This window comes from Gobio gobio (assembly GCF_949357685.1).
Source record: "Gobio gobio genome assembly, chromosome: 19".
Taxonomy (NCBI): domain Eukaryota; kingdom Metazoa; phylum Chordata; class Actinopteri; order Cypriniformes; family Gobionidae; genus Gobio; species Gobio gobio.
The window spans coordinates 46,710,832-46,724,377 of record NC_137112.1 but is presented as its reverse complement, the minus strand read 5'-3'; the positions used below and the strand labels follow the sequence as shown (position 1 = coordinate 46,724,377).

Here is a 13,546-nt window from a genome sequence, read left to right as displayed (position 1 = left end):
ACCTCAATGGAATCTGAATATACATGTCTGAATCCTTTCCTATACCCTATATAGTGCACTGTCTGAATCGTTCCCTATCCCCTATATAGTGCACTATGTGCCATTCACCATGTAGAAAATAGTAAATGTGAGCAGATTTTAGAGAGCATTTGATTGGACGGAAAAATCTGACGAGAAGCAGAAGTGCGGCGTGATGGCGATAAAATCATTGTAAGGGACTGTAAGGTTTGAACGCTTATCTTCTAAATGAAAATGTTGTCATTGTTTTGGAGCAGCTTATAGATAACAGTAAGACTAACATATTCATACTGAAAGCAAAAAAAAATGATTTCATGGGGACTTTAAGAAAGACACACAGTGGACACATATTCTAATGTCTTCACAATAGACGTTTTGGTGATTGATTATAGATTTAAGAATGGTTAATACTAATGATATCTAACAGCACATCCCACCTCCGGACTCAAGCCACTGCCGCTGCTTCTGATTGATTTTAGAGGGAAGAGCTGCCCATAACTGCTGGTCTAGGATCTGTTTTCTTTGTAATAATAGCATATTATTAGCGAAAAAGAGTTGGCAAAAGATCCAGTGCGTGCGTATCTGTATTTGCGCTCGTCAGATGATTACATTTCCAACGTGTTTTCGCTTCGGTGAGTAATGTGGCCAATCACAGACATGTCTGTTGACTTCTTGAACGCAATAGCCAATCACAGGTGTTTACGTTAGAATCCACTCACCGCTCGAGTTTTTGTCCAGCTGAGTTCTGCACGCGTGCAAATCTTCTTCGTCAGCTTCACTGATTAATACATCAGAACTTTATGAGATTGCGTTCATTGATTGAGCGACAGCTTTTAGTGATTATAAACGGAGCGCTCTTTACGCGCCGTCTAGGCGATATAAAAATAATGAATAGGCCTTTAATATATTCAGAATTTGTCCACATACACACTTCAATACATAGGCCCATCCGCATATAAATGCAGGATTCACTCTCAAAAATGTGATGACTGACAGTGATGAATGTCAGGAAAACATAATATCCATGGATCACTGGATCTGTGGTGAGTTGTAAGGAACACTATATTGGGCCGTGTTCCGGCGGGAAAGAGACGTCGATGCCTAGCATCTGTAGATGAATGCGTTTGTATCTAAAGCTTTAGAGTTGTGCTCTGGAATTCAGACGTCATTGTCTCCATTGTCTCAGACTCCAGGCCTCCAGATGTGTGTGTGTGTGTGTGTGTGTGTGTGCTGGTCAGTGTGAGTAGATCTCATGTGAGGTTCCCACACTGACTCTCTGTCTTCACATCAATGGAGCACAAAAGCATCAGAGTCCTGAATGGAGCATTAGTGCGGCTGAAGACTCTGTTCTTCCTCACGTCACACACCATCTGGAGGAAACCAGTCCGTCAGTTATCACACACTTTCTGTCATGCAAATATGCCATTTTCCTCCATATTCAATGTATTATGGAATATGCAAAAATAACTTTGATTTTTTTAGCATCAAATAAGATTTGAGTTGCATTTGTGAGAGATGTTTGTGTTTAGATGACAAAAGTTTCTTAAGCACCTGATGCAAAAGCTCAAAGTCATTGTAAAAGTTGATGATGTAAAGGAAAATAAATAGTGATTCTGGACACACTGCTGATGACATCATGAGTGACATCATCAGACCATCTTATCAAGCTTGTGTGTGTGTGTGTGTGTGTGTGTGTGTGTGTGTGTGTGTGTGTGTGTGTGTGTGTGTGTGTGTGTGTGTGTGTGTGTGTGTGTGTGTGTGTGTGTGTGTGTGTGTGTGTGTGTGTGTGTGTGTGTGTGTGTGTGTGTGTGTGTGTGATATTGGGGTTGTGTTGGGGTTTATGATGCTGATGACACTAGAACTGTGACTCTGTTCTCCAGAGTTTCTCACACTGAGCCACAAACACAACAATAGAAGTGTGTCTATTCACATGATAATGAGACGCACAAACACTAATAAAACCCCAGGGATTTAAACTCTAAATGGTTTTGATCTTCAAGCGTTTCCCACGTCATTCCCGTTCACTTCAATATGACTTCTGTGCAAAATGTTTTTAAACTTTATCAACATTTTCAATCTGTGTCAATTTAAAGAAAAATACAGTTATACAAACATTTGCACCCTTAAATCCAATTTTTAGTCTCTCTTTCAAATTTTGGAGCAATTTATTTATTTTGATATATTCTTGTTTTATTGTTTACTGTATTTTGTCCCAATTACAGCAGTTTAGCTATAAAAACAGCGCAGATGATTCAGTGTTTGGGAACCAAGTTCCTCCTGTGAGGACAGACACACTTCTCTTGTGTGAGTGATTTAATGTGATGAATACAGAAGTGTGTGAATGTGTGTGTGTGTGTGACTCCAGCAGAATAAAGATCTGTTAGAAAGCAGCTGCGTGTTCATTGAGCGTTGAGCATGTGGCGGCCCACATCCCTCATTGTCTGTTCCAGCTCTTCCATTGGCTCCAAACTGTGGGAAACTCCTTGAAGCTCAAGCCTCACACATTCATATGGAGATTTGTGAGTATAAATAGAGGAGCTGCAGCCGGAGCACATCAGACTGGCTCTGCACAGAGAGATCTACAGCACAGAGATCCAGACATGACACCTACAATCATCTCAAAGGAGCATCTCCCTCTCAACAACAAGGTCCATTCACATCCTACTTACAGCAACATCACTGCAGCAGCTTTCACGGCTCTTCTCCATCACTGGCTTATTCCAAGGCCACTTTCCTGATGCTTTTCTGTCTTGATTTGCAGATCTGAGAAAGCCAATAGTGGAGAAGATGCTCTGCAGAGATGGTATGGACAGCAGCATCGAGCAGCTCAAGTGTCTTCTGGCTCCAGAGTTCCTGATTCCCAGCTGGAGAAAGCAGATATCCTGGAGATGACGCTCAACTGACCCCCTGGAGCGCCACCGTTCCGGCTCACATGCTGTCAATCAAGGCTTCTCCAGGTGTGTGTGTGTGTGAGAGCGAGCACTTCCTGTCCACAGATGAGATGAAGACACAGAGCCAGAGAAGACTGCTGAAGCTCTTCCAGAAGCTGCAGACATCATGTGATCAGAACAGGAGGGAAAGTGTCCTGCCTCGGCTGAGCGGCCCAGACCAGAACACCTTCAGCAAAGAGATGAATGTCAACAAGAGCGCCATCTGGAGGCCGTGGTAGAGCCTTACAGCAACAGCAGCACATACTGAACGTCTACACTAGACTCAGTGGATGTGGCGCTTCAGCTTCTCTTCTGGACAAAAAGTGTTTCATGAGTTCCAGTTTGGAAGAGATATTTGCACTGCAAAGTGCTCTGATGATCCGATCTTCTGTGAAGACTTCCTGTCAAGAGTTCCTGATGGGAACATAAACTGACGTCTACATTAGACAACATTGACTTCTACATGAAATGCATCTTCATGAGATGTGAAGGAAACGCTTCCTTTATTATTTTAAAGGCCATTTATAATCTGATATCAGACTCAAGCTGATAAAGAGTTGATTTACACAGCACATGTTATATGAAATGTTATCATTTCTTGATAATAATGTATGTATGCTCCATTATTAATTATGTGCTGTTTATATGAAGTGGCTCAAATTGGGGTTATGTTTAATTTCCTCTGAGACGATCTTCATAGAGAGACTTTATGATTTATATTTGATCTCTTTCTCTGATGGGAATATATACTGATGTCTACATTAGACAACATTGACTTACATTAGATAAATCTTCACGAGATGTGAAGAAAAACATTTCTTTATTATTTTATAATCAGTTTGATTTAACATACTCAAGCTTTGTCCTAAAAGCTGATCAATTTACACAGAAAATGTTATGAAATGTTATAATTTCTTGATATGAATGCAATGCGTTATGAATTCTGTGCTGTTTATATGAAGTGGCTCAAATTGGGCTCATATTTGTCTCCCTCTGAGATTACCATTTTACAGAGACTTTATGATTCATATTTGATCTTTTCCTCTTTGGTCTATATAGATCATATTCATATTGACCCAGTTTGAAGGGTTTGTAAGTGTGTGTTGGTTCTCAGCGCTCTCTGAATCTTCTCCTGTACTGTATACAGCCGTCATTGTTCCTTCTGTGAAGGGTTATATTCTCATGACAAACTTTCTCATTGTGGCATTTGTCATTTTAATTGATCACGTGATCATTTGTGTCTTTCTGTGAAGGCAACTGAAGTTTTAAAACACTAAAGCAGTTCAGTGAATGTATTTCTGCTGCAATAAAACAATCAACTGAACACCTGACATCTTCTGTGATTATTAATGTCATTATATCTTACATGACCGACTCTTTTCTTCTTCTTCTTCTTCTTCTTCTTCTTCTTCTTCTTCTTCTTCTTTGTCTGGAATGAAAATAAGCCAAAATAACAAACATGTTTTCCACATTTTTCACTGAATTTCTCATGAAAACGCTGCAAACTCAGAGTAATGACAAACCGGGTCTTCCCAAACTGTCAGTTAATGATTACTCTTAGTATATAACAATGATATTCATTTAAAATATGCGTAGCTTACTAAATATTGTGTATGAAAAGAAATGAGTGCACATTAAAACGTACTTTCTTACACTTGATTAACAGTTAATCAATAATAATAGCTTAATAATAATAATATATATAGTGTATAAACTAACCTATCAGGCTAATCTCTTATCTGTATGCTATGCTAAAGCTAACTAACACTACAGACATAAATGGTCATTATGACGTAGTTGAAAGCATTTATCATAACATGATTCAAACTGTTTGGTTTGTTATAAACGTCAGAGATGTAGTTATGACACTGCATACTTATGAATAATTATTCATAATTTGCTCAAACATTCAGAAATATAGCTACGTTAATAACGTTCATAAGAAACCAAACCATTTGTAAATCCGTCAAGATTTCAGCGAGATAAAAGTATTTGAGTTCAGATCACTCACCTTACATCAGGAGCCACAGAGCCCTCCAGAAAACTGGCCTGTGACAAGATGGCCGCCGGTGATGACATTAGAGACTCCGCCGTAAGACTTCTAGCCTTTATTATGTATATCTATGTTTGTCACTACACCAGAGCAACTTTACTCATGGATAGGATCGGACGAGACACACGGGCGACTGACGCATGTACACAATTTCCTGTGAAATTTCTCTTACCGTAGTGAATCAGAATAAGACAAAAACACATTTTGGAAGTAGAATTGATGATGTATTGCCTCATTTTCCTCCTGTTTTATTTTTTGCCCATCACCATCCTTTAGGGGTCTGTAGTTCTGCTGCCCTCACTATTATCATAAATATTACTTTCCTAGTTAAACATTGGACATGAACGCCCTCTCAAGTCAAAATATGAATGCGATGAGCTCGTAATCACGACTTCAGAAGTGGGAAATATCTGATAGCAGGTAAAGGCAGATTAGACGTGTCATCCACACACATGTACGGAGGCTCGACAGGGACATGAGAAGAAATAAATATGAGATAAGAGGGGAAATAATAATGTCACTGCTTTTGCATTCTCTCTTTGCTTTCCCCTGAGAAACTCAAAACAACACAAAAGTTTGCCATGCGAACACAAAGATTCACAGGGAATGCAAAAGCACTGAAATATATTCTTTCCTCCATTTCATACTTTTCCATCTCCATGTCACTTCATACTAATGCATACAAGTTGCACATTAGTTTTCTTTTCTTTTTTTAAAGAATTGAAATATCTGGGCATTAATAATGATTATCCTACTATTGGGCACTTGAATCTATTGAAAGCCCTAATATTTTAAGTCATAATTTCTGTTTTATAAAGCAACATAAATAATGTCCAAGCACCTTCTGGAACTGGTTTAAGTAATCCTGGGATACATGAACTCCAGATCGAGGAATCACTGACTTAAAATGCACTATTGATAGTTAATGCATTTAATGCATGAGTGAAATGATCAAATGCATTTCTGTGTTCAACCTGAGAGCGGAAACATGAGGCATATTTTATATGTGCGAGCCTGACCTGTTATTGAGCAGGAAACCTTCATAACACACCAAATAAGAAACAGAAATGGAAATTGTAAACAAAGAAACTACTTTTATTTTCTCTCTTTTGGACGCAGTTGTCCATTTGTACGGCTTGAGATCATTGTTGAATCACAACAACATTTACTCCATTAAAGGAGTTTGGGGTTAAAATCTCTTCATGAAGTTTAAATGAAAACAGCATTCATTCACAAACACAAAGATTGAGATATTGCAGTGTAACTGCCAGAAATAATGCATATAATGCATAAAACAGCATTTGTAAAAACAAAAATATAAAAATATTCTTTTGAGCAAGAAATATAAATCCAACAATCATTAAAGCTTAAAGTTATACACGAGTTAAGGCATTAGTGAGAGATCTTCAAGTCTTCTTAATGTTGAGTCTTTCTTCTAAGAGCGGTTTGTGTGAAGAGTTTTCCAGGTGATGTTCATTCTTCAGAGCACAACGCTGCTACATCCTCTGTGTGATCCGGGAAAAGACGCAGGAAGTCACGGGAATATTTGGAGTAGCCGTCATGGGAAAGTAAAAGTGGTCTGAGGCTGATGAAGGACACGGCCCTGTCCAGAAGATCTGAGGTGTGGATGCCGTTCTGAAGATACTCTCCAAGAGCAGATCTGAGCTTCTCCAAACTGTTGCCACACTTTCTTTCCAAACATGTAAGAACGCATCTGAAAACAACAACACGATGACTTTAGTTCATCAACACTGAATAAAACAGCAGAAGATAACGCTTCAGGCATCCATGAGTTTCTGAAGATCTCACCTTGCGTGTTGAACATGTTGAGTCTTGAGGCTGCTCTGGAAAGACACGTCCATGTAGGTCGCCATGACTGTTGAAGCTCAAGCTCAGTTTGGACTGAAGTGTCTTCGCTGGGAAATGTCGTCTCATCTTCAGCTTCCATTTATACTCACACCTCACTCCTCTCAGCCAATCAGAAGCCTCTGAGTTTTGAACAATCCTGTGATGATGAGTGGATGGTGGGATGTTCTCCTCTGCCATCTGCCAGTGAGGTCAGTTATATTCATCTTTATGAATGTGGGGACGCAGGACATTTCAGGTTCCCACAAGATGTTCAACTCAAGAGTTCTGCAGTTACAGCTCAACTTCTACAGTCAATGTGCTCTGAAGACAATAAAACAGGCAAAGAATAATATATTTCAGCACAGGTTTGAGCTTTATTGTCTTCAAGTGTATATTATAGAATATCAAACAAAACGCAAAGGCTAAAAAAGTTCGACTACAATTTTATTTAGGATTCGGCTTAATCTCTATCTTAGTTCTTTAGTGCATCAACACTGGATTTGAAAGTACAAGAGAGTTAAAAATTAATACGGATGGATTTTGATCTTGAGGACTCTTGAACATCTCACAAGAAACTGCAGGATAAAGCTTGTGTGTGTGTGTGTGTGTGTGTGTGTGTGAATATCCATAAGTGTCTCGACTCCCGTGTGTGTGTGTGTGTGTGTGTGTGTGTGTGTGTGTGTGTGTGTGTGTGTGAATATCCATAAGTGTGTCGACTCCCGTGAGTGTGTGTGTGTGTGTGTGTGTGTGTGTGTGTGTGTGTGTGTGTGTGTGTGTGTGTGTGTGTGTGTGTGTGTGTGTGTGTGTGTGTGTGTGTGTGTGTGTGTGTGTGTGTGTGTGTGTGTGTGTGTGTGTGTGTGCGTGTGTGTGTGTGTGTGTGTGTGTGTGTGTGTGTGTGAGATATTGGGGTTGTGTTGGGGTTTATGATGCTGATGACACTAGAACTGTGACTCTGTTCTCCAGAGTTTCTCACACTGAGCCACAAACACAACAATAGAAGTGTGTCTATTCACATGATAATGAGATGCACAAACACTAATAAAACCCCAGGGATTTAAACTCTAAATGGTTTTGATCTTCAAGTGTTTCCCACGTCATTCCCGTTCACTTCAATATGACTTCTGTGCAAAATGTTTTTAAACTTTATCAACATTTTCAATCTGTGTCAATTTCAAGAAAAATACAGTTATACAAACATTTGCACCAATTTTTAGTCTCTCTTTCAAATTTTAGAGGAATTTATTTAATTTCATTTTTTATACAGTATATTCTTGTTTGATTATTTATTGTATTTTGTCCCAATTACAGCAGTTTAGCTATAAAAACAGCGCAGATGATTCAGTGTTTGGGAACCAAGTTCCTCCTGTGAGGACAGACACACTTCTCTTGTGTGAGTGATTTAATGTGATGAATACAGAAGTGTGTGAATGTGTGTGTGTGTGTGTGTGTGTGTGACTCCAGCAGAATAAAGATCTGTTAGAAAGCAGCTGCGTGTTCATTGAGCGTTGAGCATGTGGCGGCCCACATCCCTCATTGTCTGTTCCAGCTCTTCCATTGGCTCCAAACTGTGGGAAACTTCTTGAAGCTCAAGCCTCACACATTCATATGGAGATTTGTGAGTATAAATAGAGGAGCTGCAGCCGGAGCACATCAGACTGGCTCTGCACAGAGAGATCTACAGCACAGAGATCCAGACATGACACCTACAATCATCTCAAAGGAGCATCTCCCTCTCAACAACAAGGTCCATTCACATCCTACTTACAGCAACATCACTGCAGCAGCTTTCACGGCTCTTCTCCATCACTGGCTTATTCCAAGGCCACTTTCCTGATGCTTTTCTGTCTTGATTTGCAGATCTGAGAAAGCCAATAGTGGAGAAGATGCTCTGCAGAGATGGTATGGACAGCAGCATCGAGCAGCTCAAGTGTCTTCTGGCTCCAGAGTTCCTGATTCCCAGCTGGAGAAAGCAGATATCCTGGAGATGACGCTCAACTGACCCCCTGGAGCGCCACCGTTCCGGCTCACATGCTGTCAATCAAGGCTTCTCCAGGTGTGTGTGTGTGAGAGAGAGAGCACTTCCTGTCCACAGATGAGATGAAGACACAGAGCCAGAGAAGACTGCTGAAGCTCTTCCAGAAGCTGCAGACATCATGTGATCAGAACAGGAGGGAAAGTGTCCTGCCTCGGCTGAGCGGCCCAGACCAGAACACCTTCAGCAAAGAGATGAATGTCAACAAGAGCGCCATCTGGAGGCCGTGGTAGAGCCTTACAGCAACAGCAGCACATACTGAACGTCTACACTAGACTCAGTGGATGTGGCGCTTCAGCTTCTCTTCTGGACAAAAAGTGTTTCATGAGTTCCAGTTTGGAAGAGATATTTGCACTGCAAAGTGCTCTGATGATCCGATCTTCTGTGAAGACTTCCTGTCAAGAGTTCCTGATGGGAACATAAACTGACGTCTACATTAGACAACATTGACTTCTACATGAAATGCATCTTCATGAGATTGGAAGGAAACGCTTCCTTTATTATTTTAAAGGCCATTTATAATCTGATATCAGACTCAAGCTGATAAAGAGTTGATTTACGCAGCACGTTATATGAAATGTTATCATTTCTTGATATTAATGTATGTATGCTCCATTATTAATTATGTGCTGTTTATATGAAGTGGCTCAAATTGGGGTTATGTTTAATTTCCTCTGAGACGATCTTCATAGAGAGACTTTATGATTTATATTTGATATCTTTCTCTGATGGGAATATATACTGACGTCTACATTAGACAACATTGACTTACATTTGATAAATCTTCAAGAGATGTGAAGAAAAACATGTCTTTATTATTTTATAATCAGTTTGATTTAACATACTCAAGCTTTGTCCTAAAAGCTGATCAATTTACACAGAAAATGTTATGAAATGTTATAATTTCTTGATATGAATGCGATGCGTTATGAATTCTGTGCTGTTTATATGAAGTGGCTCAAATTGGGCTCATATTTGTCTCCCTCTGAGATTACCATTTTACAGAGACTTTATAATTCATATTTGATCTTTTCCTCTTTGGTCTATATAGATCATATTCATATTGACCCAGTTTGAAGGGTTTGTAAGTGTGTGCTGGTTCTCAGCGCTCTCTGAATCTTCTCCTGTACTGTATACAGCCGTCATTGTTCCTTCTGTGAAGGGTTATATTCTCATGACAAACTTTCTCATAGTGGCATTTGTCATTTTAATTGATCACGTGATCATTTGTGTCTTTCTGTGAAGGCAACTGAAGTTTTAAAACACTAAAGCAGTTCAGTGAATGTATTTCTGCTGCAATAAAACAATCAACTGAACACCTGACATCTTCTGTGATTATTAATGTCATTATATCTTACATGACCGACTCTTTTCTTCTTCTTCTTCTTCTTCTTCTTCTTCTTTGTCTGGAATGAAAATAAGCCAAAATAACAAACATGTTTTCCACATAATTTCTTATGAAAACGCTGCAAACTCAGAGTCATGACAAACCGGGTCTTCCCAAACTGTCAGTTAATGATTACTCTTAGTATATAACAATGATATTAATTTAAAATATGCGTAGCTTACTAAATATTGTGTATGAAAAGAAATGAGTGCACATTAAAACGTACTTTCTTACACTTGATTAACAGTTAATCAATAATAATAGCTTAATAATAATAATAATATATATAGTGTATAAACTAACCTATCAGGCTAATCGCTTATCTGTATGCTATGCTAAAGCTAACTAACACTACAGACATAAATGGTCATTATGACGTAGTTGAAACAGCATTTATCAAAACATGATTCAAACTGTTTGGTTTGTTATAAACGTCAGAGATGTAGTTATGACACTGCATTCTTATGAATAATTATTCATAATTTGCTCAAACATTCAGAAATATAGCTACGTTAATAACGTTCATAAGAAACCAAACCATTTGTAAATCCGTCAAGATTTCAGCGAGATAAGAGTATTTGAGTTCAGATCACTCACCTTACATCAGGAGCCACAAAGCCCGCCAGAAAACTGGCCTGTGACAAGATGGCCGCCGGTGATGACATTAGAGACTCCGCCGTAAGACTTCTAGCCTTTATTATGTATATCTATGTTTGTCACTACACCAGAGCAACTTTACTCACGGATAGGATCGGACGAGACACACGGGCGACTGACGCATGTACACAATTTCCTGTGAAATTTCTCTTACCGTAGTGAATCAGAATAAGACAAAAACACATTTTGGAAGTAGAATTGATGATGTATTGCCTCATTTTGCTCCTGTTTTATTTTTTGCCCATCACCATCCTTTAGGGGTCTGTAGTTCTGCTGCCCTCACTATTATCATAAATATTACTTTCCTAGTTAAACATTGGACATGAACGCCCTCTCAAGTCAAAATATGAATGCGATGAGCTCGTAATCACGACTTCAGAAGTGGGAAATATCTGATAGCAGGTAAAGGCAGATTAGACGTGTCATCCACACACATGTACGGAGGCTCGACAGGGACATGAGAAGAAATAAATATGAGATAAGAGGGGAAATAATAATGTCACTGCTTTTGCATTCTCTCTTTGCTTTCCCCTGAGAAACTCAAAACAACACAAAAGTTTGCCATGTGAACACAAAGATTCACAGGGAATGCAAAAGCACTGAAATATATTCTTTCCTCCATTTCATACTTTTCCATCTCCATGTCACTTCATACTAATGCATACAAGTTGCACATTAGTTTCCTTTTCTTTTTTTTTAAGAATCGAAATATCTGGCTGTTAATAATGATTATCCTACTATTGGGCACTTGAATCTATTGAAAGCCCTAATATTTTAAATCATAATTTCTGTTTTATAAAGCAACATAAAAAATGGAACTGGAACTGGTTTAAGTAATCCTGGGATACATGAACTCCAGATCGAGGAATCACTGACTTAAAATGCCCTCTTGATAGTTAATGCATTTAATGCGTGAGTGAAATGATCAAATGCATTTCTGTGTTCAACCTGAGAGCGGAAACATGAGGCATATTTTATATGTGCGAGCCTGACCTGTTATTGAGCAGGAAACCTTCATAACACATCAAATAAGAGACAGAAATGGAAATTAGTAAGCTATGTAGTCATCTTCATGTCATTTTTTCAAAAGACTTTATTATTGTCCTTATCACAGCTACAACGATAATTAATCCAAGATCACAATTTTTGGGATTTCTTGTTCTCTTTTGTTTTCTGTGAAGACGGCATCTATAAAAAATGATCTCTTTTGATTAAAAGGGTACAATAATCATTTTCAGCTTGGAAAAATATTTATTCTGTTGAATACTTTTCTGACTGTCTTCCATGAAGCCACAAGCCGTAATATGATTTTATAAAGAAATACGGTCATTCCTGAACCATGCTCCTGTGTGATTTGGAGAATTTGTCAAACGAAACGTGATATATTATCACTGAATGAATGCAGATATTGAAAATAAAACAGAAACTTCATTATGTTTCCTCATGTTTCCAAGTAAACTGAACCTACACTGACAAAACACCAATAATAATAGAGTATACACTATAAGCATTCGTACAATTTTAGTTTTTAGACAGTTTTATTAACCAGATATTAACACTACTATAACAGTCATTCAATTTTGTTCTTTTTTTGTGTGCGTAATTTCCCAACTGTATTTTCAAGAGAGAGAAGGTTAAAACATCAAGAACTGATTTGGAAGAACTCTATATAGTAGAAAGAAAGTGATGTAAATTTTTTTCACGTTTCAACATCAACATTAAATCATGTTAAAATGCCGAAAAACATGGTAAATGACTAAAGGGATAGACGTACGTCTCAATTTAAATATACAGACAGCGTTTCTGGGCATTCGATCCGTTCAGGAAAGCTGTCTGGGTAGATCTCTTCAAACATGGAATGGCGTAGTAATTATAATTATATAAATATATATTAAACAACCGTTTTTGGTCTAATCTCAGTTTAGAAATCGATATTGTCTGCAGGACACGGGTCTGTATCTGCATAGCTTCTGAAGTGCTTTTCAACTCAGCGGTTTGTGCGCGTCCCTGAGCGTTCACTACAAAAATAACATTTACTGCTTATTTACACACTGAAAAATCATATTATAAAAGAGCCTTTCATCTAAAGCATCTTTAAGAGCACAAACTGTATGAACTGTGAAGATGTTTGTAGCTGAGATCCTTAACCTTTAGCCAACCACTACACCACGTAGTAAAGATATATATAGAGTCATGTCTTAGGACAGTTTCTTGTTGCTGTTGATTCCCGCGTTCTGTTGTGTGATGATGAAGTCCATGATGAGCTGGGCGGATTTCCTCGGCCGCTCCATCACTACAGAATGACCACAGTTGTCCAGCAAATGAACCTGGGACCCTGGAACGGCTTCGGCCAGAACTGAAGCCCCGGACACGTCTAACACCTGTAGGATACAGTATGCTCATTAATGGGAACTGAATGGCTGATTCTTAAACGTGTGCCCACATTGCTCAAAATCATCTAATAACTTTGGCAAATTTCATTGCACCACACCCTATCTTTGTTTTGGAGATTTTCTGGTTTCTAAAACATGTTAACATGAGTTATGCATGAGCTATATGATCTCTTTGCACCGTTACTATCCACACTCAAAAAAAATGTTTTGTTGAATTTACTTAAAAAA

The 13,546-nt window shown here is 38.6% G+C and overlaps 1 protein-coding gene and 2 pseudogenes across 4 annotated transcripts in view; 2 read left to right on the top strand and 1 right to left on the bottom strand.

Moving 5' to 3' along the window:
- Positions 1–2,433: 2,433 nt before the first annotated feature.
- LOC307143059 (transcription factor HES-5-like) lies at positions 2,434–3,346 on the top strand (annotated as a pseudogene). The gene is made up of 2 exons: positions 2,434–2,666; positions 2,780–3,346. The product of its transcript is annotated as a transcription factor HES-5-like (transcript).
- Positions 3,347–8,360: 5,014 nt separating this feature from the next.
- On the top strand, positions 8,361–9,114 carry LOC307143003 (transcription factor HES-5-like; annotated as a pseudogene). Its single transcript has 2 exons — positions 8,361–8,593; positions 8,707–9,114. The product of its transcript is annotated as a transcription factor HES-5-like (transcript).
- A 2,509-nt stretch (positions 9,115–11,623) lies between these two features.
- The window catches only part of abhd6a (abhydrolase domain containing 6, acylglycerol lipase a), a 27,052-nt gene continuing 25,129 nt past the window's right edge, over positions 11,624–13,546 (bottom strand). The window contains exon 9 of one of the 2 annotated variants that reach the window (XM_079844030.1): positions 11,624–13,306. In XM_079844030.1, the coding sequence (XP_079700156.1) occupies positions 13,124–13,306 (183 nt within the window). In that variant the 3' untranslated portion in view covers positions 11,624–13,123. The remainder of the gene's footprint in view (positions 13,307–13,546) is intronic. The other variant, XM_079844029.1, reaches the window with a different exon arrangement.